This window comes from Protopterus annectens, chromosome 6.part0, assembly GCF_019279795.1.
Source record: "Protopterus annectens isolate FY-2018-M chromosome 6.part0, PAN1.0, whole genome shotgun sequence".
NCBI classification, from domain to species: Eukaryota; Metazoa; Chordata; order Ceratodontiformes; family Protopteridae; genus Protopterus; species Protopterus annectens.
The window spans coordinates 481,013,621-481,026,589 of NC_056737.1; the positions used below are offsets into that span (position 1 = coordinate 481,013,621).

General features: G+C 34.8%; 1 protein-coding gene across 1 annotated transcript in view; it reads left to right on the forward strand.

Moving 5' to 3' along the window:
- The window catches only part of STARD9 (StAR related lipid transfer domain containing 9), a 1,457,104-nt gene extending 1,444,977 nt beyond the window's left edge, over positions 1 to 12,127 (forward strand). The window contains exon 34 of the mRNA XM_044073541.1: positions 6,977 to 12,127. Coding sequence (XP_043929476.1) covers positions 6,977 to 7,078 — 102 coding nt within the window. The 3' untranslated portion in view covers positions 7,079 to 12,127. The remainder of the gene's footprint in view (positions 1 to 6,976) is intronic.
- Positions 12,128 to 12,969: the final 842 nt, after the last annotated feature.

Consider the following 12,969-nt stretch of genomic DNA (forward strand, 5'->3'; position numbering starts at 1 on the left):
GCATTCTAGGTAAGCATTTAAGCAGCAGCAATTATGGCTGCTTAAGAGACATGCAGTGTGTGAGAACAATAGCAAGTTGCTAAATAGCTCTTTATTGTTGTGCGAGTTGCTTATTACATTGTAATATTGTAACTTTTCAGCAAGGAAGTATATTATGCCTTTGCTGAGGTAAAATACTTTTTTGTTTTGTTTTACTCCTAAACTTGAGTTGGGGGGGTGTCAAGTGGGGGATATTGTCCACGACATCAAACAACTTTGTTATAGTTTTGGACTTATAATAACTGGCAACTACAACATTGCATTCAACTGTTTCTGTTTATGAACTAGTATGAAAGAAATATTGTTTTAACAAAAGGAGAGGCAATAATTTTAAATCAGTTCTGCAAAATAACAAAGTTTAGTGAAAGCTGAAGAGTAGCAAGAGAAGCAGAACCTTTACAAGAGGTTTCTTTAGAATGTGTAAGTATTTTGTCTTTTTAGTATTTTAGCCCTTATTTTCTAGGTTTGACTTCAGGAAAAAAATCTTTTGGAAACTTGGAAATTTATGGCTGCAACACAGCTTATGTTGGACATGTGGCTAGTTTTCTGACAAGTTCTTGTTTTTATGTACAGAAAACAACTAGAAAATTGAGTCAAAGGGGCATCTGAATGCTGTGTCATTACAAAATAAATGCAGTGCTGTTCACAGGCAAGAAAACATGTTGGTTTTAAGAAATTTGTATTTTGTTCCTTTGAAAGTATTATTAGGCGAAACGAAAAGTTATATTGATTTATTGCTGGACAGGAGGAAAACACTGGAAGCTACTGCTAGGAGTAAATACACCACTAGGGCTTAGTAAACATATTAGCACTAAACTTGATTTAAGAGCAAAATAAGTTAAGATTGCATAAATCTTGCAGACTTAAGCGTGCACTGAAATTTTGAGTTTCTTCATTTTCATACTTGTTTTAAGTACTGACATTCATACATCATTTACACCTTATACCACCCAACACCATAGTAACTGCAGAAGGGTCATATGCAAAAAAAGAAATAGAATATCGGAACAAAATTCCCCAAGAGATTAGTTCTGTTACATCGGTAAAACATTTTACTCACTGAAGAAGCACATAAAGGAATTATATCAATATCACTGCTCTTATGAACATGGGTAACTCAATGTCTCATGGCTACAACAACATTCCTCATCTAACTATACTCCCTGGTTTCAAGATGCCTAAAATGGCACTTTGTCCTGGTTAATAAAAATCATCACTTTAACATTCTGCTATTCCTTCCATTACCTGCAACCTCTTCAGAGTCTTTTAAACAATAGATTCTTTGCTACGTCTGCTTTGCACACACTTCATTAATCTTCTTCATATCCATTTATTTAATTTAAGCCTCCCTGTTTTTGACATTTTATATATATATATATATATATATATATATATATATATATACATATACACACACACACACACACACACACACACACACACACACACACACACACACACACTATATATATCTTCTTTGTTGTTATAACACTTATTTCTTCTCCCTTCATCTACCACATTTATACTCTGTCCCCACTTAGTTGCAGCCACTGCCTCATAAAACTGTGTTTCTAATACAATTTCTAGCTGCCACTGTAAAAATACACGGCACCAACAGCCTAGTTGTTGAAAGCTGAAACTGGATGACAGACTCCTCGGCTCAAACCAATAAAATTTATTACCAAATAAATCCACCAACAAACTCAGGTTAAGCGCTTTCATCTGATGTAATCAAACTTCCTCAGAACAACTAGAAGGTGGTTCTGAATCATTTAAATAACCATTTAGGCACCAATTTCTAAATTACCATTTAAAAAAACAATATTCTGTATACAATTTGTAAACATAATCAACAACTCATAACTAACTTATTTAAAAAGCAAAACATAACTAACCATATATGGAATGTGCAAAAAATATATATGCAAAAAATATATACAAAAAATGTATATACAAAATATAAAATATAAATATACGAAACACTCATAACATTCATTTGTATACACATTATTCCACACTAAATATATAATACAATATAAATACAAATACTCATTCCACATTAAAATATTATGTACCTATCCTGTGGGCTATTGTTAAAATAATAATAATAAAATAATAATAATATGTAATGGTTGGATGATGGTATAATTGATAATACTGAATATCATTCAGCCTATGTACTACTAAAAACTGCTTCACCATAGTCAAAAAAGGTTTTATACTAATATGATCATTTATTCCCGGATATCTAGTGGCATCAGTAAGCATCTGCCATCTACTCTCCTTCATAGCTAAAAGGGCCTTTATATTCCCTCCATCTGATGTTATACCGACTTGATCAATGATGACAAATTTGAATTGATGATTGTCACCACTCTTACATATATGTCGGTATAAAGCATTCTTTTTATCCTTGACCCTAATACTAAACAAATGATCATATATACGTCTCTTTAGCTGTCTCTCCGTTTTACCAATATAAAATGCGGAGCATGTAATACATCTTGCTAAATAAACCACTAACTTTGTGTTACAATTTCCACTCCTACATTTGATGTATGTCTTATTATAGTTGTCCAATTTATATCCATCAACTTCATTAATAGCATGACATTGATTACATGCTCCACATTTTTTGGTACCTGTTTTTTTTCTTTTCATTTTTGTCAACCCCATGTTCCAATAGTCTTTTAATATTAGGTCCAGTTTTAAATACAAAATTCGGGCGTGTGCCCAATACTTTAGTTAATTCATCATCCACGGTTGCCGAATTCCAATTTTCCTTAATAATATTTTTAATATAATGTACCACCGGGGAATACATCGACACACACACCCTATTGCTATGTTCTAAATTCATTTTCCTATCTTTATTTGAACTTAATAAATTTCCAAGTAGGGGTATAAACTTTTTGCCCCACTCATTCCCAACATATTGGACTACATCACACAAAAGGGAAGCAGGGTACCCCCTAACAATGAACATAGACTTTATAAATTCTAATTCCTTATGCATAATTTCCACAGCTGATGACATTCGGGCTGCCCTAATGCACTGCCCCTTAAAAACATTTTTAAACCTATATAGGGGATGATTGCTACTAAATTCCAAATAATCATTAGAAAAGGTCTCTTTCCTAAATATTTGTGATATAAACCCATTTTCACCATGACTAATATACGTGTCTAAATAAGCAATTCCCTTATTACTAAAATTGTAGGTGAATTTTAAAAAATCTGTGGTATTATTGATATAATCAACAAAATAACTTATCTTGTCTATAGGACCTTTCCATATTACAAACAATTCATCCAGAAATCTCGAGTAGTAAGTAATATGTTTGTAATATTCACATTTAAACAAAAATTCCATTTCCCACTCAAGCATAACTAAGTTTGCGAAGATGGGAGCACAAGATGCTCCCATCACAACACCCCTAGTTTGCCTGAAGTATTCACTTTCAAAATGTATATAGTTATGATCTAATACAAGTCCCATCATATCAGTAATGAGACTAATTCTGTCCCAATCCATATCGGAATATTTCCTCAAGCTGTTACTGAAATATTCCAACCCAATTTCCTTAGGGATACATGAAAATAAATCCTTAACATCAATAGTTATAAATACTAATTCGCTTCTCCATAAATTGGGTGCGAGATGTCCCAAAAAACATCCATGAGTCCTTAAGATGTGGGATGTTGTTATACATCGGTTTTACCAATCTATCAATGGCCACACCCAATGAGTATGTTTTGGACCTACTATCTGATATTATCGGTCTTAAAGGGGGATGAATCAAATTTTTATGTACTTTAGGAATACCTATGATAGTGGCTAAAATGGGAAATTCCACTTTTAAGAATTGATACATGTCATTAGTGATTCTATGATCAATCAAATATTCATCTAATGCAAGATCAATTCTCCTGTAACCGATATTAATCTCATTTAAGGAAATAGGCTCATAGTTTCCAGATTGATATAGAATATTATATATTTCATTGATATAGTCCATTTTATTGTACAATACAATTCCGCCCCCCCCCCCCATCGGGTTTCATTACCCTTACCTCATGGTTCTTAACAAGTTTCTCCAAACATCCTCGTTCACCTTCAGTTAAATTGTTTTTAATACATTGTTGGATGTTTGTATCAGTTTTATATAATTTATTAAACCTATATATATCCTGACTGGCCATTTTTTCAAAACTAGCAACAACTGGATGTATACATGGGATATATGTGCTTTTTTTCTTAAAAGGACCAGATCCAATAAAATTTACATCCTGGTCACCTTGTTTAAACTGAATGGCTAAATTTAGCCTCCTACAGTATAATTTTAATTCCAGAATAGTATCCACTAAATTAAAACCAACTGTAGGTATAAACTTCATTCCTTTTGCAAACAACCTAAAAAATTCCTCAGAGATATCAAAATTTGTATAGTTAAACACTTTAAACCCATTATAAATATGTGTAATAATATCCCCACTTCTATTGGATATGTTACTTACACTAACTACATTAGATTGATTTAATGTGACACCGATGATTCCATCATCTAATCCACATACAACCAGTTTATCAATATTCCTTGTGTCGTTACCAGATTTATTTATCTCATTCTCCTGTTCCACGGAGTAAATTAATTTTTTGGAGCTGGATAAAATCTGCCCCCTTGAAAATTTAAATCCTTGTCTACCTGTCTGTCAATATTTCTATGGTTCCTATCCCTACCAGATGCCTGATGATCTTTGGGCCATATATATGCCCTATTGTCGGTATATTGCTCCACATCACGTGTAATTTTCCTACTTTTCCTTTGAAAAATACTTTTAGCTTTTTGTTCAGCTAACATAAACTGTTTATCATACAAATCATTCCACTGAGGGAATAAATCGTTGTTGACAATTTTATTATTTAATTTATCCACCTCCTGTAATAACCAAGACAGTTTTTCATCATTTTTCTTAATAATAATCTTCATATAACTAATTCCGAAACTGTCAAATAATCGATTAAATTCCCCCACAACATCATTATTTAAATCAAAACCCATAGGCAATTTAAAAAACCTCAAACCCTTGGGTACAATCTGCATAGCAATACACTTAGACAAATAAGCGTTATTGATTTTCAAACTTTTGATAGTCAATAATTTCTTTCCCAAAGCATAAATCTTGTCCTTATTAGACAACTTGGCACCACTTATGTGGCGCCCAACAGCATGGTTCACTGATTGCCCATCGTTGTTATTAAAGTCATAATCGTCACTTAAAAAACGATCCAAACAGTCATTTTCATATCCACCAGTCACTTTTTCAATAGCATTCAATCTATTTTTCTTGTACTGATTATTACTGTTTGCTTTATTACAATTAGGACTTGAGTAATTAATTAAAGCACCAGTACCTTTGAAATGATCTATTTGTGACCTAGTTGCAGCGGAATATGTTTTAGCAGTCATCGGGCATTTAGGTCGCGCCCCTAGTCGTTCCACTTCATCACGGACGTGAAATAAACTGAAGTCAAATGTAAAATCATTACCTGACACATTGCTCATATTTAAATCCTTGTTCCGATTTAAAATAAGATCCCGAGACGGCGGATTGACATCATCTACACATTGTATCTGCCCATTCGGTATATCAATCTGGGTACTAATGTCCACACAATTTACAACAGGCAGCTTGTCTCCTGAACTAACCACATCACCGGAAGGTGTAACCTGCTGCTCACCCATCGGCTTGTCCGCCTCTACCTGCTGCTCTCCCTTTGGCTTACTCACCTCAACGGATTGTAATCCTGTGAGCGTACGACCCACCATATCAGTTAAACGAAACACTTCTTCCTAGAATATAGAATCTATATTCTAGAATCCTAGAATATAAAGGCCCTTTTAGCTATGAAGGAGAGTAGATGGCAGATTACTGATGCCACTAGATATCCGGGAATAAATGATCATATTAGTATAAAACCTTTTTTGACTATGATGAAATAGTTTTTAGTAGTACATAGGCTGAATGATATTCAATATTATCAATTATACCATAATCCAACCATTACATATTATTATTATTTTATTATTATTATTTTAACAATAGCCCACAGGATAGGTACATAATATTTTAATGTGGAATGAGTATTTGTATTTATATTTATATTGTATTATATATTTAGTGTGGAATAATGTGTATACAAATAAATGTTATGAGTGTTTCATACATTTATATTTTATATTTTGTATATACATTTTTTGTATATATTTTTTGCATATATATTTTTTGCACATTCCATATATGGTTAGTTATGTTTTGCTTTTTAAATAAGTTAGTTATGAGTTGTTGATTATGTTTACAAATTGTATAAAGAGTATTGTTTTTTTAAATGGTAATTTAGAAATTGGCACCTAAATGGTTATTTAAATGATTCAGAACCACCTTCTAGTTGTTCTGAGGAAGTCTGATTACATCAGATGAAAGCACTTAACCTAAGTTTGTTGGTGGATTTATTTGGTAATAAATTTTATTGGTTCGAGCCGAGGAGTCCGTCATCCAGTTTCAGCTTTCAACAACCAGGCTGTTGGTGTCGTGTATTTTTACATTGTTGGCTGTGTGGTGTTACAATTTCTAGCTGCACCATAGCTTTTTTGTAAATCTTGTTCTGTAATTGCTACTGTAAATAATTATTGTGACATTATTGTGTTATTCATGTACTTGTTCTTTGCTTCTCAGCATACTGTTAATTATTGTCTCCCTTTTGGTTTGGGTCACACCTGAAAAAGGTCTGTGGACAAGTGCACCTATCCGGTTTTAACAGAAGTATAACTAAATAAACTTAACAATACTCTGCAAGTACAGACAGGTACAAGATAAAAGGAATCAAAAAGTAAATTGTTAAACCACTGTTAAAATATATACTTTTTTTTTTCAGGTTGATCTGGGAGCTCCTGCTCTTCCTGCTCGGTTGCTGGGTACAGTTGTTAAGAAACAGCCATTGGTGATACTGAAGCTTGCAAATATCCTGTGTGGATGAACACATCTTATTGTGATCTCCTGCTTTCATGTTGATTTCACTTCTGTGTTTTTGCCTATTACTGGATTACAGACTTAGCCAAGTAAAACTCAAGAGATCTTCCAGGGATACAGATCTGAGCTAAGGAGACATGACAGATCCCAAACCTTTCCTTTTCTTTTCCCCCAGATGTTTGAAGTATTGCAGGATCCCTGCTTGTTAAACTGCAGGTCCCATGAAACCATCCTGTTAAAGAACACTGGCTATTTATTGAAATATTTTCCATAACAAAAGAATTAGATTGTCTACAACAGATTACAATACACTCCACAATTACTTTTAAGGAGTTTGAGTACCAAAAGACTATAGCTTTACTGCATCTGAATGCTTATTTTGTTATTACTGAATTTATACTCCATTTCCCCATGCTCTACCATTGAGGCTGAAGTTTCCTCAAAGTCAGTGAGTGTTGTCATTCCACTTTTACTGCTGGTAAGAAGGAAGCATCTGTGTGTGAGGAATAATTAGAAACATTCAGGTTAAGAATGAAGCATTCCACATTTATGGAGTATTTCTGCTCACCATAATGTCTTCCCACTGTAATATTTTCAAGCTTATGATTAGGTCTAGACATTTTTGGGAACAGAGCAACAGTCAGCTGTTACTTTGCAGTCCAAGTTCTTATGTCCAAAGTAGACATCAAACCTTCATTTAACAGCCAATCAGAACAAAAGCAAAATATTACTTATGTGCAGAAGAAATGCTCATATGTTCAGCAATTTTCATGATTTTGTCTGAAGAAATGTGTTGTGTAACATGGAAGAATAGGTCTTGTTCTTGTGTTAGCATAATTCTGTAAGGAGGCAGAACAAATAATTGTTTAGAACAAGACTGCCGTCATATGATTTGTGGAGTTTCCTTTTTGTTTCTTACTACATACAGAGCAACAGAGGACATGCACTTTTATAGCGTCTGGGTATGTATGTGTGCGGTAACAGCCTTGGATGCTGTTTCCACTAATGTCTGTACCATCATTAATGAAAGCTGGCACTGCATGGTGGCAGACTGCATCTTATATATGCTGAAAGAAAAGAGCAGGTTTCCTCAGGTGTGCTTTCACTCACTAAAAGGCAGCATTATCTCCTCCTGTATAATTGTAATACAGAAACACAACATTCAGCAGGTATATTACATAAATGCATGTTTAATGACATTTTATTTTGCTCCCATTGTAACATCGGGGTTACCTCCATATTCTTAGACTGCGAGCAGCAGTGCCTGTGGAAAGGTAATAATGTTTTCGTTTTGTAGTGTGAGCTGGATCTTTGTTAGGTTTCCTTGAAAACAGAGGGGAGAAACACTGTTTTGCATGTGGTACAGAAGAGGGTGTTGATTTTTATAGTCCGTTAACATTCATATCAGGGAAATATGTAGCAAATTCTTTGATTTATGCAAAGGTGCACATTTACTGGTAATGTTGTAAATGTACTACATGTAAATATTGGTTCTTCATTTATAATGTGCACATTATGTTCAGGGTATGGATGTCAAAAAATGTACAAGAGCAAACTGAAGTAAAGCTGAAGAGTTTACTTTTGATATGCTTGTCAATAACATGTACATTAGTTATGATCAAAGAGACTTGAACATAAATCTTCATAATACATGGAGCTTTAGCAACCCCAGTGTACTAACAATTACAGAAAAAAAGTGTAGGAGCATTGTGTGTTTTACAGCCTTAAATGCTATAACACACTTGGTACTGCCACAGACACAGTAAACATTTGTTACTTGTATGGCAGCTTGAAGTGCATTACAGCTTTTAAAGCTGTCAAATTACTGCTGACCGTGTTCAGTGAAGGCTGCCATATGTCTTGCTGCAGGAGACACTATCATAGCAACATTCAAAGGTAAATAAAAGTTACATACATTTGAAAGCGGTTATGATTGTGTCGCCTGGCAAAGACATGCATAGCCAACTTAATTTGCCAGTTTTGGAGAATAATCAGCACATTCTATTTAGTACATTTAAATTATTTTTAGACATTATTGGATAGCAAGTAAGGGATAGAGCAAACATCTCTAAGAACAATAATTTTATCACGCTCTTGAAGTTTGTTGTTGGTCATACCTTAAAGGGAAATGCAGTGCAAAGTATCCCCACTGAAGCAGCAATGAAAGCACATCTGTGCAGATGATGCCAGGTTGTAAACTGTAGGATGGAGGAGTCATGCCAGTGCACTGCATCTCAATAGAATGAATGTCTAGTCAGCCACAGTTTGAGAAAGACTTGTAGTGAGTGGCATGAAGAACAACCTTTGTTGGTAACATGAGATGGAAGAATGTGAAAGGCTTGTAGCTACTGTCACTGTAGAGTTTCACATCTGATAACTTGGTTTACATAAGGTAATCAGTTCCAGTGCCATTGAAGGACAAAGCCCTGACCACTACAGCTCAGCTGATCAGAGATTGAGTAGCAGTTTGGGGCCTGATGGAGCTGGTAAAGAAGAGTGGGCATGGCCATCTTGGTATGGGAAGATTGGGAGAAGCCATTGCACTCTGCCATAGTCCCTTGATGGTGATGTAAATAAACAGCCTACAGGTGGATGCTGGTCTCAACAAGCGAACACTTAGTGGTGCCCTTCAGTGCAGGTTTGTGGAAGTGTACATTCACATAAGAAAGCCATTGTGGCCCTTTGCAGTAAGGCAGATCAAATGTCCCTCACCCAGCAATGGGGATTAAGCAAATTTCAATACTAGGATACTAGTGAAAGCATAAAGCATCCCCATGGCTGCCTTAATTACACCCCCTTCCAGATGTCTGTTGCCCTGACCACAAGTGAATGTCCCAGGTGAGGGAATGGGCCATGTCCAGCTGGAGTGAAGGTGATGACTGGTAAGCACAGGGACACAAATCATTTAGGAAAAAAATCACTTACTGGATTGTTACAGTAGGAGTCCATAGAAGTGAACTAGTACTATTGACTGCTTGAAAAGGGTGAGAATTTTTAGTGTGTCTTCTTAAAGGTGCATATAGTTGGGCATCTTATAGTCCCTGTGATTTCTTGCTTATTATTGCTCCTATGAACTCTGTAAGAATCCTGGTGGTAAAGCCCATGAATTTCATCTTGTGCAGTCTTTAGTCAGGTGACTTATACATATCCACAGCGAGTTAGAGAGATTGTCAGAAACATAAAGAACATGGCAAATGATCTAATCTGATATGAGAAATTCAGAAAACACAACATGTCTGTTTGTATGGTTAATTCATGTTGTCTGACATGGGCTTTATCAAACTTCACATGGTGGTTCTGTAAAGCAGATTGCTCTTAAATCTCTTAAATGCCCAGGTTACCAGTCATCTTGAAAGTCTTTGCATTCTCCAACTTCAAAGGTCACAGAAAGTGGCTTTCAGCTATTCTACTACTATGTAATGGCATTCAGTGTAAATGCTTTCATTGAATTGACTAACCGGATGCAGTAGTAAAGATAAGGAGGGGGGCTAGCCAAGATGCACTTTCCTACCTGATTTGAATGGTAGGGGCAGTAGAGTTCCATCACAGCCAATCTACTGACAAAATAATTATTAAATAAACCAGTACAACAGGTGCTTTAATTCATGCTTTGGTTTAACAGAGACTTCACATTATCACTGCTGGCCCAAATTTGATATTTTCATGTGTGCAATATTAGATGAATATAAATTCACACTGTGCCTTTCCCACAAGATCTCAGTACAGAACATGAAGCCCAGAGCAGCACCTTAAAAAGAAGAGATATTGCTTGCATGTAGTACTTAAAGACAGGGTAAATTTCAGAGTACTTTCATGCCAGAAAGAAATTTATGATTTTTATAGGCTTGCAAGAAGTACCACAGGGGATGAACAGGTGTTCATTTTGGTAAACTGCATTCTTTCAAAGTCTTAGTGCAGACGTTCTAAAAGTATTTATAACAGCAGTGTGCGCGTGTGTGTGTGTGAGAACATTGAGTCTTAGACAATTAGCTGTCTACAGCTACTGTAGTGTGTGGAGAATAAACCCATCTTTTTGTGCATCGATTAGCAGCTCTAGTCCCAACATGTATTCATCCAGAGTCTTGTCCGTTTTATTCTATGGATGCTAATTACACATTAAAGGAAAGCTTTGGATGCCAAATTATATATGTGCAATGTATAAAATACTCCTCCTTAATTTTTAATTGCATGTGGAGTGCTACTGAAATTAATTCCTTAAAAATGCAATTCACTACTAAAAATGTGTTTGCAGGGATCCAGATTATCATTATGTTTCAGGACTGTGTATTATGTGCCACTACATCCCCAATAAATGTGACAGAACACAGTTAGTGCACTGAATTCATACACTGTTGTTCATGGGACCATAGGTGTCTCCTCCACGTGGTGTTTTATTGTTGTCTTGCAGAGACACTAAATCAGTAATTATGGTTCTAACTACAACTGGAGGTAGTTCCACCTACTTTTGTTGTGTAGCATTCCACTTATTTCTACAAACTGTAAAGCTCCTTCTTGTAATATTCTATTGTGTTTGCATACTGTGTTTACTATATATATATTTAACTTATGTTAACATTTTGTTTTGTATGTAATGTACACCATACAAATTAAGATTGATTTGGATTTAAATGAAGGGTTCATGGTTTCCACCATGTATTACAGCTTTATTGATTGAAGAGGTTAAAACCGACAATCAGAACTGTGAAAGAGATGAGATTATGTGAAGGATTGCTTGCTAATTGTACAGTCCAGTCCAGATTATTTTATTTTTGTATTTATATATGATTTTTTTAAGTTTACAGAACTGATGGTTTCTATTTATAAGCACTTTTGCAAAATGATTTTTTAAACTGTTCTCAATATGATTTTTTTAAGGTTTGTGTTTTGCACTTATGTATCTGAATTGTTTGAAATAAGCTTTGGCTCATGCCTGACTGTTGTCTTATCAGAACTACTATACAAATTCCAAATATAATTTTGTATTATTTTAAACTGTCTAGTATTTTATTATAATGTGTGCATTTGGTTTTTCTCATTAAATTCTGTGTTCCAGATATTTCTGCATCCATAAGCAAGTTCTTGCCAACAGATTTCCCAGTGTCTTTAGTCTAGGACAATGTACCCATTCCTAATGTACACACAGTTTTTCAGAATATCTTGGATAAAGGGTACAACTATGATATTGCATGCATGAAAAGAAGTGCAGAATCAGTGATCACTCCAAGAAGTCATTTTACAGTCGTGTAATGCTTTGTCGGTAAGTCATTGACAGCAGTGCTCTAGTGACAAAGCAGCACAGAATCACTAGACAACAATATTGCATTAGCATTTAGTAAATAGTCCCAAAACATACATCTCAACCTGCAAACATTGAAAACAGGAATAAAGGCCCATGAGAAGCAAAAACATCCAGCCAAAAATCTGCACATCTAATTAATTATTCTTGCTTCCAGTAGGAATATAGGATACTACTAAGAAATGTGTGTTTAAAACTAGAGTGATAAAAATGATGGAGAAATGTTAGCACATTGTCAGAGGCAGTAAAATGTGTAGATTTTAATGATCTGTATAGCAGAATTCTACCACACAAGGTCATTTTTTATTACTTCTGAAAAAAGGGTATGTAAGATATACATCTTCTTTATTTAAATTATTGGTGCCATTAATATGTTGGTCATGTAGTGTAGTTTCCTATATATTAGCTTCAAAAATCAGTTGTGATGAGGGGGATTTAGAAAACTGTGTGAAGAGGAAAGTTAAGACTTAAAATAGGGACATAACTTCAAAAGTAGGGATATCCTGTGTAGGGATAAATCAGGTCTGAAAATAGGAGTGTTTCTCCAAAACAAGAACATTTTAGAGGTCTATCCCAATAACATATGGAGATCATTAAAGGAA